Source organism: Ictidomys tridecemlineatus, chromosome 5 (genome assembly GCF_052094955.1).
Source record: "Ictidomys tridecemlineatus isolate mIctTri1 chromosome 5, mIctTri1.hap1, whole genome shotgun sequence".
NCBI classification, from domain to species: Eukaryota; Metazoa; Chordata; class Mammalia; order Rodentia; family Sciuridae; genus Ictidomys; species Ictidomys tridecemlineatus.
The window spans coordinates 59877334-59890082 of record NC_135481.1 but is presented as its reverse complement, the minus strand read 5'-3'; the positions used below and the strand labels follow the sequence as shown (position 1 = coordinate 59890082).

Here is a 12749-nt window from a genome sequence, read left to right as displayed (position 1 = left end):
CATTTCCATCACTCATTCTTTTATGATGTTCCATTCTACAAAGTTACTTTTCCAGTCTACTACAGATGATTGCCCTTCCAAACTTTCTTATACATATGTCCAAAAGAATTTGCACGTTTTTCCAGAATAAGAACCGCTGGGTCATTTCAGTGGGCACAGCTTTACTGTAAAATGCTAAACCTTTTTTCCAAAGTGGTTGTACCATTTGAGAACACACACTATAGAATCTTCTCAAAAGACTAAATAATGCTCATAACATATTAAGAGAAGGAAAAACACTATAGAGATTTTCTAACTCCCAACCCATGCAAGAATTCTTGCTCTTGTTATTTTCCCCCAGTCTCCAGCTCCTTGTTTCCTTCTTTTCTACCTAATCACAACTATGTTTCAAGTCGTGGTGATAGTCCACACTTTTGGCGGGGATGGGGGATAGCAGTGCTATCCCATACCCTATTACTCTCTCCTCTCTCTAAACTTCATTTTATACATGGTTTGTCCTTTCATTTCCGTTAACCACTTACTCCTCCACACTATAAATTCTTAAGCATATCCTTGCATAGCCTCAAAGTGACCTATACACACGTGGATGTTCAATAAGTATGCCCTCAATTAACAAAGCTCTACAAGGTCTGAAACCACCTGGGCCTGAGAGAAACAGAGATTTAAAATAATGTAACAAGCTGGTCATCCCAGCGATTCTCAGGAGGTTGAGGCAAGAGGATCACAAGTCCGAGGCCAACCTCTGGAACTCTGGATCTGGGCTGGGGATGTAGCTCAGGGGTAGGGCGCCTCGGGTTCAATATCCAATATATATGAATGAACGAACGAATGAAGGTAGCAACTGGGAAACCTGAATTCTAGTTCTGGCTCTCATATTACCTAGAATGTGAATTTGGACAAATTATTCCTCTTCTCTGGGCATTAGTTTCATCATCTGCAAAACTGGGTTAGAAGGGATGACCAAGGAGGTCCCCTCTAGCGCTAGAGTTCGGTAAGAAAATCGAACTGCATCAAATCGAGCTTGAGGACAACCCGGGGTGGGGGGCTGCTGCCTGGGTGGTGCTGGTGCTGAGGCTTCCTATGCGGTCCCCGGGCGCTCAAGAGAACGGGAATGACCGCTGATGTCAGCCACCGGGGCGGGGACCGACGGTACGACCGCCACACTCCGCCTTGCTGACCTAGGCCTAAACACAGCCACGGGGTCACTGCAATCCACAGCGCAGCCAAGTCTGCCCAGCGCCTGGCCGGTCGGGAAGGCCGGCCGGAAGTCTGAGCAGCCTTGGGGCTTGCCTCGTAGGTTCTCGGCGAACCCCTGCTCACCCGATTAGGATACTCTTTCTCCACACAGTCCCCACACATCGCGACGTTCTCCACCGCTTCCGGGAAGTCGAAATCTCGCGATAGCTGAGAGACGGTGGCCGCATGCGCCCCATGTGTCCGACCCGGGGATATTTGGCCTCGCGAACAGATTCAAAGTCTCCGCCCCCTAGCAACTGTTGTTAAGACAAGGTGCACCGGGGTCTCCCGGGCTACACTGCGGGCCTGGGTGTCCGACGTCAGCAAACTTCTGAGAAAGGGGAAATGCCCCAGGACCCGCAGATGTGGCTGAAAGGGAAAGTGGGTCTTGGACTGAGCTCACTTTTAAATAGGCGTCTACAGAGCTTAGGCTGCCCGGAAGGCCAATCCCAACAGACAAGAGAATTGTTTTTCGCTGCTTCTGCCTACTCCGCGTATAAAACGGAAATGAAAATACTTTATTCTGTACCGTTTCTTAGGTCAGAGAGAGAGAGTGATTAGAGATCAGATCTTGGTGGATGATTAAACAATAGCTGAAGTATTTAAAAAGAGGCTTTTGGAGCTCTGCAGAGAATCTCCTAAAAAGAGCACTTAAAATGTTATTAAATGACCATCCCGGCGTTCTCCGTAGGACCTAAAAGTGGAAAACGTGTTTCTATCTCTTTCTGTATCACAGAAGCACCTCAGTGGTGGGCAGGTACTATGTGAACAGAAAGCCAGCATTATTTCCTGATCCTCCTTTGGATCTCCAAATGCTTATGACTGACACCTTGCCTTTTCCTTTCCCTCTGTATTGAAAGCATCTTATTCACAATGATATAATTAACCTGAATACAAATCTCTAAACTCTGTCTCTGTGCTTCTGATCTACCCATCTTTATCATACTCTGCTGCTCCAATGGAAACATTTAATGGGAACATCAACATCATCCCTTAACCCTGTAATATTGCTGTCAAATCAGTAAAGAAAGATTGGAGAGCATATGAGACTTTGGGATCTCTTTTCTTTAGAGAAGACCCTAATAACCATTTCAAAGCAAGCCAGTTTAACTGGGTTTTCTAATATGGTAATATGTCTCCACTGGAGCATTGAAATAACCTTTAGTATCTCAGCCTCTGGGAAAGATCTGCAATGGTTATTGAAAAAAATCACACCTATGATTTTCAGTACACTGTACAAACTAGTGATATCAGAGTTTATTCTTGGAATAATTATAATGCCTTCCATTTGTCTGACATTTTCAACAATCTTTCAAAGTGTTCTCATTTTCATTTCTAATTTTGTGCAAGTACAGCCCCATAAGATTGGTAAGAAAAGTATGTGTTCCCCCCCCCTCGCCTTTTTGATAAGGAAATGAAGGAAATGGTTTAAGGTCTTGTCTTAGGTGACAGAATTATTCAGAAGTTATCCAGGACTAGAACCCTTGTTCCTATTCTTGGCTTCTTTCTAACACAGTAGCCACCAGCCCACATTAAATACTTTAAATGTGGCCATAAGTTGAGATGTGCCGTATGTATGCTAAATTTGCCATGAAAAGTGAATGTCAAATATCTTAGTAATTTTTACGTGATTACATGTTGAAATAATATTTTTGATTGAGTCAAAGAACATGTATTATTAAAGTTAATTTCACCTTTTTTAAAAAGGTGGCTACTAGAAAATTCAGAATTATACATGTAGCTTTCATAATATTCTTATTGGATAGGGTCAGTCTGTATAATTCCCTTTCTTGGTCCATCTTTAAATTCTTTCTCTGTTTTAGCTGGGCGTTATGGTACATACCTGCAATCTCAGTGACTCAGGAGCCTAACTAAGGCAGGAGGATTGCAAGCTCAAGGCCAGGCCCAGCAATTTAGCAAGACAGCAATTTAGCAAAACCCTATCTCAAAATAAAAATAAAAAAGAATTGGGGATGTAGCTCAGAGGTAAAGCACCCCTGTGTTCAATCACTAGTACAAAAAAAAATCTTTCTGTGAAGCTGTGGTTGTAGCTCAATTGTAGAGCACTTGCCTAACATGTGTGAGGCACTGGGTTCAATCCTCACCACCACATAAAATAATAATAAATAAATAAATAAATAAAGTTCTTAAATCTTTCTCTGTTTTTAAAGTCTAATGACAATGTTTAGTTTTACTAGTCATCATATCTATTTTATTTAATTTTTTAGATATTTATGTAATATATTTGATGTGTGCAAGGTACTGTGTAGATGATGGGAAGATGAAAAAGATATTGTCATTTCTTTCTCTCCAGATTCTTACAAAATGGCCTGAGAGATAATTAATCACAAATACCTATAATTAATTACACTCAGATTGCAGTGTAGGAGCACAAAATGTGGAGACTACTCCATGTGGGGGATTGGAAAAGAGGAATTTTGTTCCAGGAGAACATAAAGGAATTCAAAAAGCAGAGTTTACATAGAAATTTCAGGTGGTACCAAGAGTTTAGATTTTATTCCGCGGGTGGTAGAGAGCCACTGAAAGTCTGAGCAGGAGAGTGATGCCAGAGTTGTGGTTGAGGATTATTTAGCAGCATTTTATTGGGACTGATAGAAACTGGAAGAAATGGATGATACCAAAGGCAGATACCAACAAGTACCACAAGGGGGAGATGTATAGCTTTCTGCCTCATTCTAGTAGAGAGCGTACATGATTAAAAAAATAAAATTAGATAAGTAAAAAAATCATGCTCACGAATCTGAAAAGCATGAACCTTGGCATAAACTGATTATATGTTTTGAAGCTTGGAAATTAATCATATTCACAAGTATCTTTTTCCTTTCCGAGAGTAATATTGTATCTTGTTAGTTAAAATGAGCAAGTGATTAAAAAAAAAAAAAAGTCATCTTAGTCATAGGAAGAGAAGTTACAGAGCTGAGGACTATCTGCCCAAGAAAGTCCTCCATTCAGATATAGCCATGTTTTCAGGAAGAGGGATAGAAAATGGGACTGGGGGAGGAGGTGGATAGGACCAGAAATTTAAGTGAGATTGTAATATAGGAATATAAAAGTATCAGAGGGTGACAGGTGAAAGAAAGGAAAATTGAGACGATAAAGTTGGAGATCAGCACTTAATAGGAATGAACAAGTCACGGCATAAAAAAAAAAACCAGAAAAAAACAACTCTATTTTCTTATGGGGGTAACTATATAAAATAAAGCTTGCAAAACTATTTTAGGATTATCTTCTAATAATTTTTTCTCTGGGACATATCCTATCCATATGAATCATTTAAAAAATATGTGATATCAGTGGTACATATCAAATATACCAGGACCTCTTGCAGTTTTTGCCTAAAATGTCTTTTGAAAAATGGAATCAGCTAGGCATAGTGGTGCATGCCTGTAATCCTAGCAGTTTGGGAGGCTGAGGCAGGAGGATCTCAAATTCAAAGCCAGACTGAACAACTTAGTGAGGCCCTAATCAACTCAGCAAGATCCTGTTTCTAAATAAAAAATTTAAAAGGTTGGGGATGTGGCTCAGTGGTTAAGCGTCCCTGGGTACTAAAAAAAAAGGAATCAATTAGGAAAATCTAAATGTTAAAATCATCCTACTTGCTGGTTTAATTGCTAAATTATATCCCTGGAGCAAGATTAAAGTTCACCCTAAAGAGTGCAGTTTGAATCTCCTTTTATTTATTTATTTTTGTGGCTCTGGGGGATCCAAACCAGGGCCTCATACATGCTAGGCAACCGCTCAACCACTGACCCACATCCCCAGCCCTACAACTTTTATTGTTTATTTATTTATTTATTTATTTATTTTGGTGCCAGAGAATGAAGTCAGGGCCCCTAACCACTGAGACAAATCCCCAGTCTTTTTTATTTTTTTTATTTTGAGACAGGGTTTCACTAAGTTGCTTAGGGCATCACTAAGCTGCTAAGGATGGCTTTGAACTTGCAATCCTCCTGCTTCAGCCTCCCAATTTACTGAGATTACAGGAATACACCACTGCACCTGGCTTATTAAAAAAAAAAACAAGCAGGAAAAAGAACACATAGAATTTATTACATGCTGAAGACATGGGCATATTAGACTCCTGAATTTCCTTTTAATACCCTCTTTTCTGGGTGTGTGTGGGGGGTGCTAGTAATTGAATCCAGGGCCACTCTACTAATGAGCTATATCCCTAGCCATTTTTATTTTTTACTTTTTAATTTTTTTTAAATATTTATTTATTTATCTTTAGTTTTAGGTGGATACATTAGTTTGTTTTTATGTGGTGCCGAGGATTGAACCCAGTGCCTCATGCATGCCAGGCGTGCACTCTACCACTGAGCAACCACTCCAGCCCTTTACTTTTTAATTTTGAGATAGGTTCTTGTTAAGTTTCCCAGGCTGGTCTCAGACTTGACAATCTTCCTGCCTCAGTTTCTGAAATTGCTGGGATTACAGGTGTGTGCCACCATACCTGACTTGAATACCCTCTATTATGTCTTTTCTTTTGCCTTTTATGATGCCCCAAGCCAAGAGGCTGGAAGGATACAATGTTGATCATATCTATCCTGTCTATCCTTTGCTTAAAGGGGTTAAAGAAATGCTTCAATCCTTCATGGTAACATTGTCAGGTCAGTTTCACAGAAGGAGGGAAGGAAGCTCACCTGCTTGGTGAAGCATATGTCATTCTTTCCATTGTGTGAAGGACAGTGTGAAATAAGAGTCTGTGGCTGACTTTATCTGGTATCACCTGCCTGGGATGAATGAATTAGCAGCAGTTCTGGGTTAATACAGTAAACACAGGCAAGTCTGGCTGAGGATGGGTACACCCAAGATCCTAAAAATTCAAGACTTTTAATTTTATTTTTTTGTAGCTCAGTGGCCAAGTTGGACTTTCTCGTTTGTAGGCTGCTTTGGACTACTTTCCTAATAGATTATAAATGCCAGCCTTTCAAATACATGACATTTAAAAGAGATCTCCACCATTAATCTTTGATTCCATTTTCTTCAGCTCTGTTCACTTTCTTTTCGAATATGGATTGTCATTTCCATATGAAGTTTTCATGATATATGTCAAAAATCTCTGATGTAGTAGCCTTCTAGGAAATATTCTCTTTCAAATCTTACACAGATTCGAATGGATTAGACAACCAGGTTTTAGACATGTTTTTATTTTGTTGTAGGTCTCTTCTTCTTCTCCCTTAATATGTGCCCCGGGGATATAATAGCACTCAGCAGACTTTTGTCCTCTCCCACGTTTATTGACTCTGAGAAGTAAGGGGTTTTAGCATTTTTATAGAATAGCTGGGAGAGTGCAGAGAGGAAAGCCTTACTCCAAGACAACTAGGGCACAAACCACACTGGAATCAAAAAACCTAAGTAGTGTGGAAAAGAGTAGTTTTGACTTGGAATGGAGAAAGGGTGAATAGAAGCTGCCGGGGATATTTGAGAAATAACATGGTGACTTAGGGTGAAAATTTTAGATTCTGGTTCTGATCGTAATTTAATAACATGAGGACCCTAAGCAAATTGCTTACTGGATGAATTTCCGTTTTCTCTTCTGTAAAATAATGACAATAACAAATAAACCTCTCTCACAGGGTTGCTTTATAAGGTAATTCACAAATGGTATGATATATGAGTATCTACGTGTGACTCAAGGGTGTTAAAAATAACTCTGGCCTTAAGTCTGAGGTGGTAGAAGGGAGGCTCATAAATGAGGTAAGGGAGCTGGGAATGACTAAAGCCTGCTGGATGTGGAAATGTGTCTGACAGAATGGGGTGAGACTGGTACCCTAGTGGTTTCGTGCAGATGGTTTGTGCGTGCTTGAAGACGGAGTGAACACGTTGCATTGGAGAGGACAGTGCCCTGTGGGGTGTGTGAGGGAGGGAAGCCCCAGGAGATGGCCAGGCTCTTCCAGGAAGTGGACTTGGAAAGTTACCTAAAGGCATCAAGAGGCAGGGAGCCTTCTCTGTAGATGCCGCTTTGGGTTCACAACTAATCACAGAGTCCCAACTCTGCTTCTGGGTCATTGTACTTCTTTCTCTTTACAAAATCATCGATGTCAAAGTATATGGTAAGGTTTGAGAAAACCAAGCCTGATGGACAGTGCCAAGAATGTGACGGTTATTATAAATCTCTCTGTCAGTTCTTTCAAAGATTCCCTGTTCCCTCAGGAGAAAGACCACATTCCTTACTGCAGATTTCTAAGTCTATTAAACTTCAGCCTCAGTCTGCTTCTTTAGCCCCATGTCTGCTACTTCCCATGCTCTTCCTTCTGTCCTTTCCTTGACAACATACAGCTCCTATTTCTAGTCTAAATAACTTCCTCATGACCCTAACTACACCAAATTTTTTTTTTTTTTGATCAGGAACTGAACCCAGGGGCGCTTAACCATTGAGCCACACCCCCAGCCCTTTTTAATATTTTATTTAGAGACAGGGTCTCACTGAGTTACTTAGGGCCTCACTAAGTTGCTGAGGCTGGCTTTGAACTTGTGATTCTTCTGCCTCAGCCTCCCAAGCCTCTCAAGATTACAGGTTTGTGCCACCAAATCCAGGACGAAATTCTTAACAAGTCTTCTTTCTATTTTTTTTGTGCAACATTTCCCCCTTCCCACAATGACCCTTTCTTTGCTTAAAGAACTCCTATTCAGTTTCTGGGACATGGCTCCCACATCACCTCTTCCCTGAAGAGTAGAAATCAGTGTCCCATCCTAAGTTTCCATAATAACACTTTATTCATTCTCCTGTCATGGCAGCATTGGGAACTCCTTGAGAATGGTGCTTGTTCTCTAGCTGTTAGCATCGGGTCTGGTAGATAATGAGTGCTCAGTATTTCTTTTATTGATTCCAAAAGCTGAACACAGTTTCACACATCCCACCACCTTACCCTAAATTCCATGGCGAATAGCAGCCACCATTCTATCTCATAGGTACTTCACTTTGTTCGCTCCAGGTCCTTTCAAAACGTTTTAACGTTTCAGGGTGGAAAAAAGAAAAACTTAAAAAAAAAAAAAAAAGGCGTTTTGGTTAAAAAAACTTTTTTTGAAGTTCAATGTCCTCTTCTTCAACACATCACCAAAAGTTTATTGCTAAGTCATGTCTTCATGCTCTACCTACCAGAAGGAAGATCTGCCTAAGGCAAGAGGGACAATATGCCCTAAAATCATTTGACTGAACACTCCAAAGCTCTTTAGGAAATGATCTGTAAACCTTAGAGTTCAGTTTGTCACATTATTCCTGGAAGTTTAGCAACATCCTCCTGACTTCAGTTGGTTCTTTTCAGTAATTTTTCTTTTTCTTTTGTGGCTTATTGGATCTATAATGGTGCCGTGATTTGGATATGGTTTGAGTATGTCCCCCAAATGTTTACATACCAAAAGCTTTGTCCCCAGTATGGCCATGTTGAGAAGTGGTGGAGTTCTTAAGAGGTAGGGCCTAATAGAATTTAGGTCACTGGGCTATCACCTTTGGAAGAGATTATTGTCATTCCCATGGGATCCTAGAGCAGATGATTTATTGAAAAAAGGATATTGGACCTAAAAACAGTTATTTAGCCAAAATTCCTTTTAAAAGAACTTGTTCTCCTTGTGAAATTTTAAAACATTTTGAATGTAGGTTGTGGAGTAAACAAGGAAGTCTAAATAAGACAGCTAGAATAGTGGCTGCTTTGGTCCATAGAATTTGGGGGAGTGTGGTAGGATGTGTAAAACTGTGTAGCTTTTTGTAATCAATAAAAGAAATACTTACTGAGCACTCATTGTGTGCCAGACCTGATATTAAGAGCTGGGGAACAATAAAAAGAGTAAGCCTGGCTCCTGACTCTCTCTTGCTTCCTGTCTCACTATGTGACCTCTATCTTTTATACACACTCCCAGTCATGATGCCATGTGCCATGTTGTAATGTAGCCAGAAGGCCCTCACCAGAACTTAGCAGTGCCAGACCCATGCCCGGCTTGGCCATGGATCTAGCACTCCAAATTGTGAGCCAAACAAATTTCTTTTATATGAAGTACTCAGCCTCAGGTATTTTGTTAGAGCAACAGCAAACAGACTAAGAAAAACAATTTGTTGGTTTGAGTTGAAGGAAGATAAAGGACTCCTCTGTCAGTCAGTTAATACCTGAGATGTCTACATCAGAGAGCCTTTCATTTCCAAAATAAACATGTGCTCTAAATGTAAATATACCTTAAAAAGTATATGATAACACTAAAGCTCAGGAATTCAATTAAATTCATATAACTAATATTTGGAATACTTCCATGCCTGCCTTCAAGAGGCTTACATACTGTGGAAGCAGTAAGAAAAAACAGTGATCACAATACAGTGCAGTAGCTGCTCTTTGGGATGTTCTTGGGGCCCAGAGAAAGGGTAGACATGCTAGTTTGGAGAGGTTAGAGACGAGAGAGGACATAGACTCAGCAAAGACTTTCTAGAAGCATTGATGCATCCGCACTCTTTAAAATTGAATAGACATTAGGGAATGTTGGGGAATATTTTAGGGTTTTTTTTGTTTTGTTTTGTTTTTTTGTACCAGTCCTTGAACTCAGGGGCACTAAATCACTGAGCCACATCCCCAGCCCTATTTTGTATTTTATTTAGAGACAGGGTCTCACTGAGTTGCTTAGCACCTTGCTTTTGCTGAGGCTGGCTTTGAATTTGTGATCCTCCTGTCTCAGCCTCCTGAGCCACTGGGATTATAGGTGTGCACCACCATTCCCAGCGGGAGTCCTCTTTTCTAAGGAAATCTTTATTAAAGTCTGGAGAATATATTGAGGGCCTCTAGAGAGATTCTTATTTCCTAAGACTGCTGATGTCACCGGGGCTGCTACATAGAAACAAAAATGTCAGAGGAAATCTCTCTAAGAACCAAATTTTAGAGCAGTCAAAGACAAACATCCTTATATTACCCCAGGTAAAACTGACCAACACTGGCAGTGCCACAGTCACCTACTCGGCAGGAGGGATTTTTGATGAGGTCTAAACTGTTGTAGTTTGAACAAAATGATTTTCCTTCCAGGAGTTTTCCAATATTGACTCACAGCCCTATTTGATTTTGACCTGATGCTTTTTTGCAGCATTGGTAAGTATTTAATCCTGAGATTTGATTCTGTCCTAATTCTCTCTCTCCCACATGTCTTTCATTTTTCAGTTTGTGTTCCAGTTTATTTGCAGAGCCTAAGCTATCCTGCCTGCCTGCCTCCTTTTTCTGTTCTTATGTCTTCTTCCTTTTCCTTTGGCTATTGGTGGTTTAAGCATAATGCTGAACTGGAACCAGATGTTAATGAAGCAAAATAAGTCAAGCAAATCGAAACTTCCCGATATTTGGTTTTAGGCTAGTTAGCCACAGCAGCATTTTTTAGTTTTTTTTTTTTTATGTGACTTACATTAAAGCCCCCTGTTTGGGAATGTCCTTTTTATTCTGTGTGACAGAGCAATGGACAGAGAACAAGTGACCAGGCAACAAGGCAGAACTGTATGCTGGTGGCCACAACCCAGGCCTCTCCAAAATCTTGAGGAAATTTTGATTTCAATATCTGTTTCTAGGGACATAGAGATTTTTTACTTTCTACTAGAACAATAATTTGGCAGGTGGTAAATTTATTGCTTTAAAGTTTTGTTTTTTTTTTAAGTTTTACTCTTAACTATTTCATTCCTAAATAACAGAGTAAAGACATCATCATGATGAACAAATTATTTTTAGTGTATCATACATGTAAGATTCTGGCTAGACACCAGATGAGCAGAGGGAAAATACATGATTCACATGCAGATGGGTTACTGTTTTGAAGACAGAGGACACAGACATTTAAATATATATCTATGGACTGAGGATGTGGCTCAGGGGTAGAGTGCTTGCCTAGCACATGTAGGGCACTGGGTTCAACCCCCACTTCTGCAAAAAAAAAAAAAGTGTGTGTGTGTGTGTGTGTGTGTGTGTGTGTGTGTGTTATATAAAACATACATATTTGTCGGGGTTGGGGATTTAGCTTAGTGGCAAAGCGCTTGCCTAGCATGCACAAGGCCCTGGGTTCGGTCCTCAGCCCTGGAAAAAAAAAAGGATTAAAAAAAACATACATATTTGTTAAAACATATGTATTTCATGACGTATATATACATATATATCTGTATGTTATTAACAAATAAATAAAAACTGCCAGATAACTGAGTGTCAAGTGAATATTCTGTAAGTAGGCTGACCATAGAATAGAGCCCACTTTGTCCTGGACAGTCTGAGTTCATGCCCAGTTTATGGTTCAGAGTAATTGTGCCCCCTTTAACACTCAACCATCATAATTTGGGTGATACATTCATTATATGGTTATCGTATGTACAGAACAATCCTCTGGGAATTAAGGGGAGGGAGTGATCATTGATGGCTAGAGTATTTGGTGGGGAGTTCAGGGAGCTGGTAGAACTTGCGTTGGGCCTTGAAGGAGGAGTTAGGACATAGGCAAGAAGAGAGCAACCTACAGGGAGCTATCAGGAACAAAGGGACCAATATGGACATGGGAATAAAGTACAGCCACAGCATAACTCCAGAGAACATGGTTCACATCATGTTCTCTCCGCATGGCCCGCCTCTGGATGGTGCGGCTCTTGGCTCTTCAGGTATAACATATTTAGGAAGTAATTGAAACATTACTTTAACTGGAGAAGAGAATTTGTGTAAGAACAGAAACAAGTACAGAACAGACAGTGGAGGATAAAGATGCCAGAAATTTTAAGTTTTACATGAGAAACAAGTGGGTCTGATTGTAGGGGTTTCTTCTCCTTGAGGGGCATGAGAAAGAAAGACTAGACATGTTGTCCCTGATCAGAAAGGTGATCAGCACCATGAAAGCCCCAGGGGTCACTCACTGGTCCCTATACTAAAGTAGTGTTAGTGGACAGGACCACTTACATCTCTGAACAGAGAGGCACTAACAAACAGCTTGTATCAGGAGGAGGAGCAGCAGAAACTGAACAAACTCTTATAAACATGGGTGAAATTATGAAAGCTGCAGGGTGGGACTTCACTAATGGGTCAAAGCAACTGCTTTGCTGGCTGGCATAAATGATTTCAATACTGACAATGAAATCTATCTACAAACAGTATTTCAATACTAATTTTCCTACTAGAGTTGGTCACTTGATTGCTCCCAAAGAAGCATATGTTGAGATTGAAGCAGTAGCTATTCAAGGACCTCTCACAATTGCATGACAATAAGTGGGCACAGTATTGTTCTCATTATGTCTTTAACATCTTGCCGGATGCTATGGAGCATGCCTATAGTCCCAGCAGCTCGGGAGGCTGAGGCAGGAGGATTGCAAGTTCAAAGCGAGCTTTAGCAATTTAGCGAGGCGCTAAGCAACTTAGTAAGACCCTGCTCAATAAATAAATAAGTAAATAAATAGGGTTGGGGATGTGGCTCAATGGTTAAGTCCCCCTGGGTTCAATCCCTGATACAAAAAAAAAAAAAATTAACATCTTGATTTTTATAATTGATGTTGGAAAAATATACATGTA

The 12749-nt window shown here is 40.4% G+C and overlaps 1 protein-coding gene and 1 pseudogene across 3 annotated transcripts in view; one reads left to right on the top strand and one right to left on the bottom strand.

Moving 5' to 3' along the window:
* The window catches only part of Churc1 (churchill domain containing 1), a 630431-nt gene extending 628955 nt beyond the window's left edge, over window positions 1-1476 (bottom strand). The window contains exon 1 of one of the 3 annotated variants that reach the window (XM_005322794.4): window positions 1321-1476. In XM_005322794.4, the coding sequence (XP_005322851.3) occupies window positions 1321-1359 (39 nt within the window). In that variant the 5' untranslated portion in view covers window positions 1360-1476. The remainder of the gene's footprint in view (window positions 1-1320) is intronic. The other 2 variants (XM_078050076.1, XM_078050075.1) reach the window with 2 other exon arrangements.
* Window positions 1477-12043: 10567 nt separating this feature from the next.
* LOC101959418 (2-iminobutanoate/2-iminopropanoate deaminase pseudogene) lies at window positions 12044-12443 on the top strand (annotated as a pseudogene).
* Window positions 12444-12749: the final 306 nt, after the last annotated feature.